The following is a 17,606-nucleotide window of genomic DNA, read 5'->3' as shown; positions in this document are numbered from 1 at the left end:
AAAAAAGACCAACTAGCCCACTTCCTTATTTTGCAGACTTGCCTAATCTCAGATGAATCCGAGGTAGCAGAATGTGAATCTGAACTCTGGTCCTGTTTTCCAATCTAGCACTCTTTCCGCCATATCATGATACTTCCACTCCAATCTGTCACATCCCACCATACCTCAATGACAGTCATTTCTGCATTTGGGTGAAAGAGATATGCGTGCAAAGTATCTCAACTACTTCAAACGATCTTCCCCACCACCGATGATGCAGTCCATCTCTTTCACTACTACTCCAGAAATCTGTGAGGCACAGGTTCACAAAGTAATGGGACATAAAAACAAACCAAAAACTACAGAGAACAAGAAGCATGTCAGAATTCAAGTATCCACATGAGTGGTGTTCTTCAAAACAGTCACCTTGACTAAATATGCATAAGGAGGCACATTTTTGGACATGACCAACAAGGGAATTTGCTTTGCTTGACTATGTACATTTATTGTAGGTGTGTTGTTTTTCTTTTTCTTTTTTTTTCCATTTGGAGAGTAGAAGGGAAGGTGAGTACACTATAAAATTAACCCATGAACAACACTTTAAAAAAATTCTTATAAGGGAATGGACTGATTACATCTAGGAAACTGTAAACTCTCACATCATCCTTAGATGGTGCCACAAACAAAGTGGAACCATAAATCTTTGCCAATGATGACAAAATTGGGGAAAGGGAAATATACAAAAGTTTTAAAACTTCTGTTTGAGATTGGGACTACCACATTAAATCCAATTCAGCATACATTTATTAAGCATCTTCTGTGTACTCAGCACTACACTAGGTACTGGGAAGAGATACAAGAGTTTGGACAAACTGGTCCCTGCTTTCTCAGAGCTCACCAACTAGTAGGCTGTATATCATATCTGACAGCAAAAGTATAAGTCAGATTTGAACTTCTAGTGCTCTGTGTAAAAATGAAATCAGAAAAGTCAAGCAAAATAGGCTTTAGCAGTTTTCCATTTTAAGAACTTTAAAAAATGGGAATCTGTCTTCTCAGTAAACATTTCCATAATGTTCAGGGCTATATCTTACCCCTAAAAATGATATATTGCAATGTGTGCACTACTTAAGACTACAGGATTAAACCACTTAACCTTTCAAAAATACAACCATGTGGCTAACTTGGGTAAGTATCAATATACAGATGTTTGAACACCTTCTTTAACTTATGCTTAAATGTCATTTTAATGACTTAGCATGTAGACAAACTAGAAGAGCTGTATTTTCAAACATAGTCAAATCCCTTTACGCTCGTATTTGGGGAAGCCTGCCATAAATCATTACAAAACATGAAAAGAAAATGGAAAATAAATCCTTCATCATTTCAGTCAGAAAGAAGAGCCAGGAATATATGAGGTAAAGCCAAGGCACCCATTTTGCGTGGGCAGTTCTAAGTTTTTAACCAGTCTGTATTCACAAGGAGTTATCAGCTACTGTGAAGGCAAATCTCTGATTCCAGTGATTTCTAACACATGATGCTCTAAGTGTGACAGTAGGATTACATTACAATTAAAAAAATGCTAAAAATACAGAGATAAAGACAGCCATTAGACAAAATCCTAAGTTTAATGTTCAATAACTTAAATGTGTGATGGTGAAATTAAAGATTCTAGGAAATGGCCTGGGAGTACTGAAAACCACTGAACAATTATTTTATCACTAATTTTCAGTGGTATATAAAAATGTTTTATCTCTCCTAAATGTTAACCCTATAAAGAAGAGTTCTAAGAATTCTAGTTTGCACTAGAGCACAGAGGCAGTATGGTATGTGGATAAAGAACCGTAGAAGACCTAGTTCAAGTCCTGCTCAAACACATATTGGCTGTGATATCCAGAAGTAAGTCACTTAACCTCTCATTGCCTTAGGCAGCTCTGTAAGACAAAAATCACAGGTGGGTTAATATCCTAGGTAATCTACAGCAGTGGAGAGAGTTCACAACACCAAATGAAATAGCAAGTCCAGGTTACCATAGTATATTTGATCTTTTAAAATGAAATAATTGAATGTGAAAACTGACAGTAGACTTTCCACTTTCTACTTCCACCAAAGTAAAAAGTTTTGAGAGTGAAGGCAGCAGGGGGCTATAGCAGTTTAAAAAATGAAACAGGATTGAGTGATGAAGTTCCAGTTACAATGGAGATGGTAATAATGAGAGAAGCAGGACACAACCGAATGGTGTATGCTAGGGGATAAACTGTCTAGCATGTATCAGGCAGAAAAAAAAAAACCACGATAGGACTACTGTGCTATAAGAAATGATGAACTTACTGATTTTAGAAAAACAGATAGACTTACACAAAATAATGAAGAGCAAAACGAACTAACCTAGAGACCAACTAACAGCAATGTTGTTTTAGGAACAATTTTGAGTGACTAAGGTATTTTGACTATTATAAATACCTAAATTTAACTACAAAGGACCTTTGAAGACACATCTGAATTCAGAGAAAGAACTGATAAATGGAATGTATAGTATGGTATAGAATGATTTGACATGTATACATATTTGTGTCTAAGGGATGCTGGGGGGGGTCAGGAGGAGGGAAGTAAAAAGGGTAAAAAAAGAACGTCGAATGATAACTTTATTATCTATTTAAAAGGAATAGCAACTTGTACATAATAAAGCTACAGTTTCATGTGCAATCACCTTTTTTACTTGCTTTATTTCATAAATTAAAAATAAAATAAATATTTTTTAAAGCCATGACAAAGTTGAATGCTGTCATCTCCAAATACCTGGGTGATTCCAGACGTAGAACAATCTAAATTCAAAGTTAGGAGAATCAATTATATTTTCCCTGACCTCTCTATTCCCTCTTCCTTCTAGGATTCAAGTTAGTTTGAGATGGTCATTTAGAAGCTATATCTCAACTATAAAAGAAAGAGTACTCTTTCATTTGTTGGTATAAATTACTAAGAACTGCTGAGAGTTCTATTGCTCATATTAGAATAGTTGACTCAAGATATTCATAGTCAACCAATGAACATTTATTGAGTGCCTACTGTATAACTATTCTTGCCACTGGGGCTACAACGGAGACACAAATAAAAGTGAGGCACGTCCGGCACTGAAGCAAGACACTGATAACTGGAAAAGGCCTTTTGAATGTCGTGACATAAAAGTGAAGCCTTGAAGAAAGCTGGGATCCCAGAGGTGAAGGTGAGAAGCAAGAGCATTATTGGCACAAGGAACATGGTACATGGAGATGGGAGATGGGATGCTGTGTACAGGGAGCTGGAGCATAGTATAAGATCTAGAACATAGAACACATATGTTAACATGCAATCAATCCATAAAAATAGACTGAATTCAGGCTGTGAAGGACTTTGAATGCCAAACAAAGGAGTCTGCATTGTATCATAAGGGCAATGGGAAGCCAATGAAGCTTCTTGAACAAAGGAATTATAAGCATATTAGGAATATGGATTTGGGGGCTGTGTGGAGGATGGATTGGAGGAGGAATTGACTGGATAGGAGACTAGTTAGAGGGCTATTACAATAGTAATAAGGTTAAGAGGTTGCGAGGGACTAGACTAGAATGGTTGTGACTTAAGGAGACAGGTTCAAGAGATGAAGAGGTAGAATCAGTAAGACTTGGCAACTGACCAGATATAAAGAGTGAATGAGAGTGAAGAGTTGAAGATAGCCCCTATCTTACAAACCTAAGTAGCCTGCAGAACTGTGGTGCCTTAGACAGAAAAAAAGGAAGTATAGAAAGAGGGGCAGACGTGGGGTAAAAAGTAATGGATTGTGTTCTGAACATGTTGAGTTTGAGATGTCTATGGGACATCTGGGGAAAGTATCCAGCAGGGAATTGGAGGGTTGGGATTGTAGCTCAGGAGAGAGATAAGGGATGGATATGCAGATTTGGAAGTAATCTGTAATAGAGATGCTATGTGAATGGTGAAATGATGAAATCACCAAGACAGAGCATGAAGAGAGAAGATTCAGGATTCCACCCAAGGGAAGAGCTGTCACTTCAGCGGTGCCCACTGGTCCACCACTGCCCCTGAAGCCTGGGGATATGTACACATTTCAAATGGAAGTACCTTTGGAAGTATCTGTTTTATAACTTTGCTTAATGCTCTCAAGAGAATGTTGAAATAGGTCTAACAGCATCAAGTGAAGGAAAACTTGTATGTAAGATAATACTATGCAGAGGCCATCACTGAGTCAACTTATGGGGTTCATGGCTTTTAAAAAGCATATCTATGCTCTTGTCTGAGTCACATAGCTCAGAGAGGTGGAGGGCCACTTCCTGGGGTAACAGGTGACTTTACCCATGGTTAAGAGGAAAAGCAATGGATTTGAGTCAAAGTACCACTTCGGCCACTTAGTAGTAGTGGGCAGACCTTGGGCAGAACACCCAGCCCTCTAAGTCTCAGTTTCCTCATCTATATAATGGATAACATTTGCACTACCTAACTCATAGGGTTGTTGTGAGGCTAAACCAGAATATGTGTAAAGAGCTTTGTAAAACTAAAAGTGCTACAGAATTGCGTAAATGATTACTGTCAAGTTATCATCTTGGGACCATAATTATGAATTTTTTCTTCAAAAAATATATAGCATTGATCTATTGTCTCTTTAAGGGGGACTTTTTCTCAACTGCAAATGTTTTTCAAATACTTTAATAAAGTTATCACATTTTTACTCATTGCATAAAAGCTAAAATAAAATATTTTGTGGGGGCAAAAAACAAACAAAAAAAAACAACAAAAACCAGCAGGTGGGAATCCTGGGAGAGGTCAAGAAGGAAGAGGACTAAGAAAAGGTCATTGAATTTAGCAACAAGAGGGCACCTTAACATCTCAGGCACCAAAACTAACCCCCAAAGTAATATGACCAAGGGTAATCACTGGCATAGCAGCTTATGTGAAGCAGGTTCAATTACAGTCACCCAATTCTCTTGAGTTGAGATATCTCAAAGAAAAAGTCACCTCCTTAGAGCGGATGCCTTAGAACCACTAACTAGCAATTTCAGCAGACAAAGTGAAATGGATCTGATAAATGAACTGACTAGTTTTGAGTCAAGGCTAGTCAGCAGTGCCATTTTTCTTCCTTTCCCTAAGTAAAAATAGGTTTCAGTTTCCAGGATTGGAAGTGGGTAAGCCCATCAGCACCTGTCATTAGGTTGAACTTCACATAATCTATTTAAAAGGGTATAGCCCTTGACTTCATTGCTACACTTTGACCTTTCATCAAATGCAGCTCCTAGAAATTAACATGGAAAAGAGTCACAGCCATTCAGAGTGTACTTCCAGTAATACAATAAATGCCTTTCTTGCAGGAAAATTATATTTTGCAAATTGCTCCAATACAGCAATACTTCAAAAGATCCATTATTTCTTATATGTGAGTGCTCCTTCAACCTACGCAAATCACAACTTCGATTTTCACGCATTTTTGTGCTAAGAAGAATTAAGAATTACCTGGCCGTCAACCTTCTGATGGGAAACCTCTCTAAACTCAGTTATGCTGGTCTTCAGATGATAGAAACCCACCAAAGAATTGCCTGTTCTCAAGTCTTTCTAGTTCCGTAGGAACCTTCCAAGGATTATACTCTGCTGGGATAGCCTTCTGTAATTCAGGTTTATACTCTGCACCAAGATAAGGCATTGGAGGAGTCAAGAATTGTTGTTATTGTTTAAGCAAATTAAGTAGTCTGAAATTTACTAGTTAATTTCCTATGTATAATGCATAATAACCTTATGATGCATTCTTTTGTAAGGCAAATATTAATAGGTACTTTTTAAATTAGAATTTTCAGGTATTCTTAAAATACAATTTCAGCAAGATTCCCAGTATGATACATGTATTGACTAATGAGCAATAAATTGTTTCATACAACCATAGAAACTAGTCTAACAGAGAAATAACTATTAAGGATATTCATTGAAACTCTTGTCTTTGAATATTTGTAATACATTAGCAGAAACATAAAACAATGAAGTGAATAAACAAAGCTTCATTTTTCTGTTCACGTCAATATTTTTGATCCTGTTCATGCTTTGTGCCTCAAATAACTTATAGTTAGCTCAATTTAATTGTACCAATAAAAAGGGATAGCCAAAATTGTTCCTTCTTACTATTTTTTTAAGACACTGAGGATAAATAAGATTACCTTTGGTAAAGCAGAGACAACCCAAAAATACTGCCTGTGTTCTCTACAACATTAGATCTCAAGGTCAGAAAAGTAGATGACCTTTCATCTCTTCTACTACCCTTACCTTATATATCACCACCAGAACAAAAAGTAATCAATTGTTTTTTTATTTGTAGTAGCATAAATATTTCTATGTTCAGGGTAGGGCATCACAAGATGCTGTACTGTAGTTCTTTAGTCACAGAGGTTATGGGTTTTCTTCTCCCGTGAAAACTACGTGCACGCACACAAACGTGTGTGTGTGTTTGTGTGTGTGTGTGTGTGTGTGTGTGTGTGTGTGTAATTTAGGCATTTAAAAAAAAATTCTAGTTAAAGGGGCAGCTAGGTAGTTCAGTCAATAGAGCCCCGGCCCTGGACTTGGAAGGGCCTCAGTTCAAATTCAGCCTCAGACACTTAACCATGTGACCTTGGGTAAGTCACAACCCCAACTACCCTGCCTTCTCCCCTCCAAAAAGCACCCAAAAAAAATCTAGTTAAAGAGATTTTTTTAAAGAGAGATTTTATTAGTTTCTACAGGAGAAACTCCTAACAATGAAGATCAGTACCTTCTCTACAATTTATAATCTAAGAGATTTGCCTGGTGGCTTGCAAGTGACTTGTTCATGGTCACACAGCTAGTATATATAAGCAGGAGGTCTCAAAACCCAGTCTCCCTGATTCCGAGGCTCATACCATGCTGCCTAATAAGAGATTATTTTTCGGAAACACTGGTTATCAAGAAGTATGATGCCACAATATGACTATGAAACAAGGATCAACTGGATAATAGGGGCCATTTCTTGGAGCATGCACAGATATGTTATTACATATGATACATAGTTTCAGGTCATTCAATAGAAGGAAGCTTGTAGATGTCAGAAGGCTTGCACTCTAACGGGGTGAAGAAAAAGTCTTTCATTGGTTAAGCTGACTCATAAGTCATATAAAAAAAAAATCAAACTACTGTGCATTGGGGAATTCTCTTTCTTTCCGGATGTGAAATGTGTAGACTATTTGGAGTTGGTCCCCCAAGGTAGGTGGTGCAGGGGTGACTGCCTTGTCTCTTGCCCTCCCTCAAGGGGGTGCTGAATATAGATGGTTGTCCTTTATCTCGCTGTGTTTGTTATTTTCTGGTCTTTGGTGAGTGGAGGTCTCCAAGTGACCTCGTGAGAGGTCTGGAAGATCTTGAAAGATCTGGAAGGCAGGTCTGTGGCCAAAGCATTATCCAGCCACCCCCACTGTTTCAGCAGCAGTAGCCTCATGGACAGCAATGGTAACAAACTCCAGACAAGCAGCAGTGACTGACAGAATAGAAAGATTCTGTATTGGACATTGGGCAATGCCAGGAGAGGTGATGAGCATACCAGCATAACTTTTATGGCAAAATAGAAAATGTCTAATTAGCGTATTGCAAAACTGCTTTATGTTCTGATGAAACTGAAAAGATTAGCCTCCCAACTGATTGCAATTGTAGCTTTAAGTTACTAAATCTTTCCTATTCATTCTGTTAACACACACTATGATTCTTTTATATTTAGCATTTCTCTACGTGCAGGAATAAACTACCTGTACCATACCTAATTCATGTTGTACACTGAGTACCTCTTTTACTTTCCACTTTGGAGGGTTCCAAACTAAACCATAATTGAAATTATAATTAGTATCACTCCCAGGATGCCAAGGTGAAGGCTTGTTAGCAAGCCAAATAGTGTGAGAAGCTAATCTTTTAAATTAGGGGTGAGGCTTCCCCAAAAATGAACCCCATCACAAAATGCTTGACTAGACAGAGGACAGGGTGGGTGGGGTAGTTCCCATTCTCCAGCTGTGGCTGTTCTATGTAGGATATAAAAGATGCAGTTCTGAATGATGACCCCATGTAATGGTCTACATTTTTAAAAAGTCTATGAAAAATTGGATAATTTCTATAAAAACTATAAGCTACTTTACAATTTTAAGACAATTATTACAAAAATGAAAAGCTGTATGGTCCTCTGAGAGGGGGTTTTACTAATAGCTCTCCATTCTCCTTATGTTTCTGAAATGAAAAGTGACTGATATTGAAAGGTCTGGCAGTGATACAAATATCTAAGAGTGTTTTTCACCAACTACCAGTTGCTGGCTGTTTTTGAGACTCATTTCTTTCTGCCAAGGGAGACAATTCATTGTTTTAAGGTTCTACAAAAAGTATTATTTTTATCTGAAAACAACTGTTAGTGGAAAGTTGCAAATGTAAACTAGGATTTCATATGTAAATACAGAAAACCTACGACTTACCATTTTAAAAGTTGTTTTTAGAAATTAGTCTTAACCTTTTACTTTTACATTTCAACACCCATCCATTCCATGCCATTAAATAAATTCTAAAAAGTGAATTATTCTTCTTCTCTCCCATTTCAAGTTAAAAAAAAATTCAAAAGAAGAAAGATAAAATAATGGATAGATAACTCTGGCCTCTGAGCCAGGATGACCCGGGCTCAATTCCCATTTCTGCCACATACTGTCTATGACACTGGACAAGTCACTCCATGCAACTGAGACCTTAAGTTACAAAAATATCCTGATCTATACTGGTGCCAGAAGTTCCTCACTGGGACCTCCATACTGGATGGAATCACAGGTCCAGTAAAAAAAAATAATTCAAGTTTCCTAAATTTTTTAAGAAAAGTACATTTCAGCAGCAACTAGGTGGTGTAGTGAATAGAGCACCGGCCCTGGAGTCAGGAGGACCTGGGCTCAGATCCAGCCTCAGACACTTAACACTTACTAACTGTGTGACCTTGAGCAAGTCACTTAACCCCAACTGCCTTGCCTTCACCCCTCCAAAAAAAAAAGTATATTTTTAGTGATTTGGTTTACTATCTAAATAGATTTCACTTAAAAAGAAAATTAGTATATGAATATAGGATCTCTTAGTATCTAAGCAATGATATGTTAATAATATGATATAATATCATCATTAGTCTATCATCATTTTGTTAATAATATTATTTATATTATTATATAACGATAATGACATGGTAACTAAGTAATAATGGGCAGCTAGGAGGCGCCATAGTGCAGGGTGCTGGGCCTGGAATCAGGAAGGCACAGCTGCCTGAGTTCAAGTCTGGTCTCAGACTTGAGCTGTATGACCCTGGGGAAGTCACTTAAACTTGTTTGCCTCAGTTTCTCATCTGTAAAAAGAAGCGGGAGAAGGAAATGGCAAACCACTCCCATATCTTTGTCAAGAAAATCCCAAATGAAGAACAACAAAAGTAATGATATTTTCCCCAATTTTATTCTTGTTCAGGCAAGGTCCCCTACAACTCTGAGTTAGTGAGCAAATATTTATTAAGGACTTATTTTGTGCAAGAGTTGGGCAAAATGCTGGTGGTGGTGGTTTGCTCAGAGCACAGCTGGGCAGTCCTTTGTCAATGTCTCCCATGTCACTCAACTGATGCCAAAGGATTCGAAGAAGCACAAAAACTAGGTCCCTGACCTCCAAAAGGTGACATTCTAATGAAAGAGCCTGTATGCAAAAAGAATTACAATGTACACACACAGTGAAAACAGAAGTCAATCTTAAAGAGAAAGAAAGACTTGCAGTGTGAGTGAGGTGACTGCAGAAAGTGGGATTTGAGTTGAATCTTGGAGGAAACCCAGGAAGCCAAGAGGTAGAGGTGAGGAGGGAGAGAGAGAATAAGCTCCTCTAGTTTCTGAAGAGCTTTCCAAATAGGTCCCCCACAACAACCATAATCACCAACTATTACTTACTGTGTGCAGGCACTGTGCTGCTATGATAATGAAAATGTGAACATTTCCAACCTATGTGGAAATGTGTCTATCATGAATCCCTTATTGATGTGTGTGACCCAAGGTATCATGGCTAATGTCTAGATTCTAAAATTATCTCATTTAAGATATCAAGGAGAACCCAGTAAACTGAAATGGGTGAAATTCTAAAGCCAGACACTATCTGAAATGAGCTGACTAGCAGTCATAAAATCTAGAAGAGAGATAAGCCTCAAGCAAGACCAGCAATCACAGGGTTGTAAGGAGAAAGAGCTATTAATGCACCAAGGAAGGATATTTATAGTATAGAAAAAGGTAAATTAGATATGAAACCACAGGCTATAGGTTCAAATCCAGACTCTGAGACTTAATACCTGTGTAACCCTAAGCAAGTCACTTAATCTTGATGGGTGGGCGTGGGGGCCGGGAGGGGTAGCCTAGATAATCACTATCAACTCCTTCAGGACCAAACATAAGATCAAGTGATACTGAGAGATTCCTAAAATTGACTGAGATAATTCAGAGATTTTTCTGCACACAGAGAAAAAAGCTAACACTATTTTATGAAGAATAGTTCAAAGTAACTGAAAGAATGTTTAGTATCCTTTTTAAAAATAAATAGTTTATAAAGGAGGGCTTGGGGCTGAAGTGGGGAAGATATTCAGCAATGAGAATGAAGTTTAAAAAAAAGACATCAATAAAAGTTATTTAAAAATTTAAAAAGTAGAATTTGAATTTATAAAACACAAAACAGAACAAAAAAGATTGAAGAGTTCAATTAACACAATTGTTATTAAGAAAAAATTTTGAATATTAGAATAAAACACACTAAACAAGAAACAGATGTGTCAAACAACCTGCTGTTAATATTTTTTTTTACTTTAAAATAGCAAGCCCATCCAGAGCATAAAATATGAATTGGCAACAAGAAAACATAAGTTATTTAGAACACATGGGGCTCTAGAAGCCCATTATCTAAAGTCATGGCTATCAAAAGTTGAACTTGTAAAGGTTCCAAAGGAAATTTTTATTTGAAATATTTTCAAAGCATTTTTTTCCTTTGTACATGCAAAAGCAATTGCTTGATGTTTCCCAGAACAGTGACAGGTTTCTGTTATTCTTTAAAAATACTTCACACTCATGCTCAAAGATCCTGAGACTTAATTGTGAGCAAGCTGTTTCCATTTCTAAACTCTTGAGTCTGTTTTCCTTTCTCAACCAGAAAGTGCTTGATGTTTTAAGGTGATTTTTCCCCCCAAGGGGTGGTGGAGAGGAAGGAGTCAGGGAGCAATCAGGTGTGAAAGAGAACAGCAAGAGGAAACGGTGTTCTGGTTTGGCTCTTCTTGGAGGCCCTTTCTAACCCTTCACTTTTGAGCAGGTGTAAAACCTTCTCCTTGGTGAAATGGCCAGGCTCTTGCTTTCTTTTTCCCCTTACTTTCAGCTACTCTCTCCAAAGTGCTGGGGAGTGTGTGTGAGAGATATTGGGACAAGTTTGAAGGAGGGGATGAACTGATACAGATAACTCCCCCCGACCTTTTCACTCAGAAAACTGTGCGTGGGCAGCAGAATTGTAAATAACCTATTAATGCAGCCTTGTGAGTGAGCTGATTCCCACACAGTCCAGGTGCCTGAAAAAGTCTTACAGAGTGCAAAGTCTTACAGAGTTAGCAAAATAGGTTAAATTGAGTTTACTTCTATAGCAATTCTATAGAAGATATGCTTTTTTGGGGAGGGCGGAGGATGGGAGGATGGCTCAAAGGATGTCTCCATTATGCTAGATTTAATCAATGTGGAGAACTGAGGACAGCTTATTCCATCTACTACAAAAAACAGTCCCAGTCCTCAAGGGACTTACATTCTAATGGGAAATAATAATATGTACAGAGCTAAGTAAATAGAAGATAACTTGAAATAAGCATGAGAAAAAGAAAAAAAAAACTAGGGAGATAAAATTTTCCTTTCCTTTGAACTTAGCAGGTGGCACCGGAAGAAAGTGGGTGACTCTTAAAGAAAGTAATAGATTCTAAGAAGTGAAGGGGAGAAAAGTATTCTTGGAACAGCCTGGGTAAAGGCGTGGAGGTGGGAAATGGAATGCCAAGTTCACAGCCACTATGGCTGAAACATTATTGAAAATCTATTAGTATGCCCTAAAACTCCAGCTAACCAAACCTGATCTTAGGACATAGGAAATTACTTATGCTTCTCTCTCTCTCCCCGCAGAAGACATTAATTCAGTTACATAGATACATTACCTTGTCAGTTCTATCACCATATCTCTCTAAAAAGTACTCTATATTGTAACCTTCCATATAGAACTGGAGCCAAAAACTCATTTTTATTGACTAGTTGTGAACACAGTGAGGACAGCAAAAGGGTAGAAGGAAGTATGTAAAAACATAACACTGGTCATCAGAAAATGCGATTTCTAAGACAAGATAAATTAATAGAATTCAACACTTTCTTTTTTTGGATGACTGATAATTAGTTATGGTGAAACTCAGAAGGCGCATACTACAGCTATTCATATATTATTGCAATATGTTTCCTTTGATCCTATAATGTTTCCTTTTTAACAGGTTCCTTAAACTTCCTATGTTGTTACTATCACCACAATTTGCAAAGCATTTTTTTTTTTTTACTGTTTCTGCTTTTTTCTCAGAAATGCTTGTCAAGAACCTTGGTTGCTTTGAATTTCATACAGAAGCATCATCTTCACTGATACATAGATTGCCAACAAACAGTCTGGCAGAATGGGAGTGCAGAAAACCCACAATGACCACTCTACTCTAAGCCAAAAGTATAAAAAAATAATAATCACCCATATGATGTACAAATTGAGTGAAAAAGAATACATTCTGAGTTTCTAACACTCTCTCCCTGCTTCCTCAGAAAAAGATCCTGTAACTTATGGATGTATTACCTTGGGCAGATCACTTCAGTAGACTGCATTTATTTTTAAGACATTTCAATGGAAAAAAATGAAGACAGTTCACAGACCAACTAAATTCTATATAGATGGGGTTTATGAAAGCACAATACTGTCCTGCTTCCTCGGGGGAAAACCAGGATGGACTAATACAAGAATAATTTCTTAGGAATTAAAAAGAGGTTATTAGAAGCTACTGAGTTAATTTCTAACTTATCTCCTTGTTTGGGATGTGCACCAAAATAGGAATAAAGCTGTACAGTCTTACTTTTCAAGTTTAACATGCTTCTATAAAATAATGTTGTTGTGTCTTAATACCACTTACCTGCTTCCCATCAAGGGTACAGAGCCTCTTGACAACACCCGAATCTAGTTTAATTGCTTCTGTGATGTCTGTTAAGACTTGCTCAAATGAATGGGCTGTCTTTTTATTCAGCAGGATCCTCACAGCTTTTCGGGGCTTCACTCCACTCCGAATCACAGTCACCAATTTGGGCTTGATGAAATCTTTGCTTTCTTTCACTTCACTCTTTGTAGAAGCTAACGGTGTCACTGGCCGAGCTGACCCAGCCTTGATGTTCACTGACCAGTTTGGATTAACATTCTTGGTGTAATCAACTTTTCGAAATGGTTCATTAGATGCACATACATAACTTTCACCTAAGGAAAAAATAACACAAGTCTTATTAACATTTTTCTTCACTATGGAAGCTGGCTTTTGTCCCAAGAAAGAAAGTGACAATTTAAAATGTTCCACTGTTGAAAAACAGGTTAATTTAATAGTTTTTTTGGGAGGGTGAAGGCAAGGCAATGGGGGTTAAGTGGCTCGCCCAAGGTCACACAGCTAGTAAATATGTCAAATGTCTGAGGTCGAATTTGAACTCAGGGCCAGTGCTCTATTCACTGCACCACCTAGCTGCCCCAATTCAATAGCTTAAGCTCAATTCAAGACAATACGGTAATAGAAGAAGGAACCTTGGAATACAATTCAGGAAACCTGGATCCTAGCCTCGATCTTGCAATTAACTCTGTAACCTTGTCAGGTCATTTTAGAACGATGTAACAAAGAAAGGATACTAGAAATACAGCTCTACTACAGTCCTTGTGACTTCAGCGAAAATCTCTTTCCCTCTTAAGACCTTAAATTACTTAGGTTCTCAACAGTAAAGCTGGTTAGACTAAAGCAGGAGTTCTTTTTTGGGGTGGGGGGAAGGTAATCAGGGTTAAGTGACTTGCTCAGGGTCACACAACTAGTAAGTGTATGAAGCTGGATTTGAACTCAGGTCATCCTGACTCCAAAGCAGGAATTCTTCACCTAGGCTCTTGTGAATGTGTGTGTTTTTTTAAATTTATAATTGTAGGGGCTGCTAGGTGGCACAGTGAATAGAACACCGGCCCTGGAGTCAGGAGGACCAGAGTTCAAATCCAATGTCTGGCCTTAGACACTTAACACACAAAAAAACTAGACGTGTGACCTTGGGCAAGTCACTTAACCCCAAATGCCCTACCTTCTCCTTTCCAAAATAAAAAGAAAGAAAAATAAATAAATTTATAATTGTATTTCAATACTATTAATTTCCTTTGTAATCCTATCTGTTGTACTTTATGCATTTAGAAGCATTATTCTGAAACAAAATCCAGAGACTTCAACAGACACAAGTGTCAAGGACACACAAAAAATTTTAAAAACCCTGAACTAGATGATTCCTAAAGGTCATTTTTGACTTCTAAATTTATTATTCCAATCTACAAAAGGCTTTTCTTTTTGGAAAGAAAAAATAAATTTAGTTTATCTATTTTATGCTAATTGAGGAAACAGCTCTGACACTTATTCATGGTCTGCTCTTTCCCTCCCCCCCATCCTATTTCAATTCTAAGTAATAGAACACTGTATCTTCAAAGGGTTGACCAAATAAAATTCAAAGCCCATTTATTCAACAAATTGCTGATAACACAAATGAAGAATATATGAATATAAGAATAAATGATAACACAAATAAAGCTTTGATAATGCAAAGAAACAAAAATCTCAGTGAGATTTCTTTTCACTAAAGAATAAGATTTGCAGAAGAAACAACTTTCCACATGTCTATTCAAAAATGCTTAAGGTCATTAAGTAATCAATAAAATTATCCATTCAAAGTCCCTTGATATCTTCTGCCTAATTTTCCTTACAATCATCATTGAATCTATAATATTTTAAAATAGTTTTTAATATAAGTAACTAAACACTTTAAAATTCTGAAAAATAAAACCCTTTAGATTTGTAAAAGCATTGTTACATACTATTTCTGTGACTGTGCAAATCACTGAACTTCTCTGAGGCTCAATTTAGACTAAAGTCCTTTTAGTCTCTAAAACTCTATAATTCTATTATTTTTTCAATGTATTATACTTTAAAGTAGAAAACATTAATATATCAGCATCATGTTAAAACAAATACTGTATCTACTCAATATACATTGTCATACATATGCTACCACAGATATACATTACATATTGATATAGATGTATTTTTCCAGATCTGCAATTTATTTATTATCAGGCATAGTCTTGATATGGAAACTCCTTCCACCAATGTTAATCAGCAATTCATTAGTAAATTAAAATCTCAGTGCCTAGGATGCTGAGAGTTTAAGTGATTTGTCTATGGTCACACAGACAGAGAACTGGAACCCAGATCTTGACTCCAAGGTGAATCCTCAGTTTACTGTATCATGTTGCCTCATATCTAAGTAACTGTGGGGGCAGGGAGAGGACATGGTGTTATTTGAACCAAGGCAGATCACAATCTATATATGTTAGTAAATAATCATATAAGTCTCAGAGAGTTTAAGTGATTTGCCCACACTCAGAGGTAGGACTGGAACTCAGGTCTGATTTTAATTCTAGCACTCTATCCTAGCTGCCACTATTATTTTGGGGGGATCTAGATGGATAAGAAAATTAGTATAGGAAATTCCTAGTGAGGAAATTCTCTCTACTGATGCAATTCTACAAGTTACAGACTTAAAGGGTTTCTTGGGGCATCCATGAAGTTAAGTGAGTAGTCCAAGGTCACACAGATAATATATGCCCACTGCAGTGGGATTTGTCACCAAATCTTCCTGACTCCAAGGCCAGCTCTCCATTTACTAGGCCATATTGATTCTATAATATGTATAAGAAATTAAAATAGTAATAAAAGGTGTTCGTTTGGAAGACACAAAATATTTTTTACTTTTATAATACTAAATATATAGCACAGATTCATCCTAACAATATCTCTGCAGCTGTTATAAAACATAATTTTCTTATTCAAAAAAGGGAAAACCAGTCATTAGAAAACTTGCCAAGAGTACTTAACAAGCCTCCACAGAATATAAGCTTCCTGAGATGACTGCTTTGGTTTTGCCTTTGTAACCCTAGCTACTTTCTTCAGTTACTGGCATACAATAGGTGCTTAATCAATGTTTAATGAATGATTCTTTGGCTCAGGAGCCAACCAAGACTACAAGAATTGCAAAAAAGTAGTTAAGCCTTCAAATTAAGTGTTTCTATGACCATAGTTTATAGTTAGGTAATTGTTCAAAAAACTGAAGGACAGAGAACAGCAGGACCTTACAAAGAAGTTACCGTGTTTCCCCGATAATAAGATACTGTCTTATTAATTTTTTTGGACAGAAAAACACCAGAAGGCTTACTTTCAGGGGAGGGCTTATTTTAATGAACATTGACAGCAATTTTAATAAACAGGTAAATGTGAACAAAAAAATGTACCTTTATTCAATAAGCAAATCACTGGGGAAGAACAGGATGACACACTCACTGCTGCAGCTCTGATTGGATGCAGCTCGGAGCGCAGCGTAAGTTTCACGGGGGGGGGGCGGTGCATACAGAGGGTACCGTAATGTAGCGTGTAGTGCAGGGGATCACCTTCACTACAGTAGCAATCTCAATAGGGCTTATTTTCGGGGAGGGCTTATTTTAGAGGAATCTTACACAGTAAGGGGAGGGCTTATTTTCAGGATACGTCTTATTATCGGGGAAACACTGTATGTCTGAACTCTAGCCCAAATATAGACAATTTTATTCAATGTCAGTAAAGAATTGAATGAAGTTTTATTTGTGTATTTGGGGCAGAAATTTCTCAACTCTGACCTATAATTACTCTGGTTCACCTAATATACTCTAGAAGAGATCTATTTTGATTTTGATCCAATAAAAAAGTGACCGTATATTTTGAACAGGTATGCAAAAACTAAACTAATTTATAATCTTCCTTTGATTTTGGCAAAAAGTAAACTGCACAATAGGAAATAGCAAAAAAAAAAGTTCTTAACTGGGGACAAATAATATTAAATATTATTTCTAAATAACATGAAATACTAAATATTTAAATTTTTTATATTAAATAATATTTTTGTCCAAAAATACTTGAAAAAATCATTAAATGGAGGGAAATGAAGAAATGCTATTGCCAAAAGATAGCAGAGAAGAATAAGACAGCTGGGATAAGCCATTGTTGCAGCAGAAGTCAGGATGAACTGAACAGGCAAAGATGGTAAAAGAAAAAAGACAAAAGAAAACAATGGATTTTGTAAATTAATGTACTCCCTACGCAGAAGTTTTCCAATGACCTCAGCAATATGCCAGACAGAAGAGCTAAGGTCTACTTTTCAAATCTTTCTGCATTCCTTTCAACACTCATTTCCCCTAATTGGCTTCTGAAAAATTATTGTTAA

At 36.9% G+C, this 17,606-nt stretch overlaps 1 protein-coding gene across 2 annotated transcripts in view; it reads right to left on the bottom strand.

The window, feature by feature from the left end:
• Nucleotides 1-17,606, bottom strand: part of DCLK2 (doublecortin like kinase 2) — a 224,841-nt gene that overhangs the window by 173,421 nt on the left and 33,814 nt on the right. For both annotated transcript variants that reach the window (XM_069105496.1, XM_069105495.1), the window contains exon 2: nt 13,208-13,542. In XM_069105496.1, the coding sequence (XP_068961597.1) occupies nt 13,208-13,542 (335 nt within the window). The remainder of the gene's footprint in view (nt 1-13,207; nt 13,543-17,606) is intronic.

The sequence above is a fragment of the Petaurus breviceps genome, unplaced genomic scaffold, assembly GCF_028583685.1.
Source record: "Petaurus breviceps papuanus isolate PSGF00001 unplaced genomic scaffold, PetGlider_PUasm1.0 76, whole genome shotgun sequence".
Lineage (NCBI taxonomy): Eukaryota > Metazoa > Chordata > Mammalia > Diprotodontia > Petauridae > Petaurus > Petaurus breviceps.
This window is presented reverse-complemented; position numbering and strand designations above follow the sequence as displayed.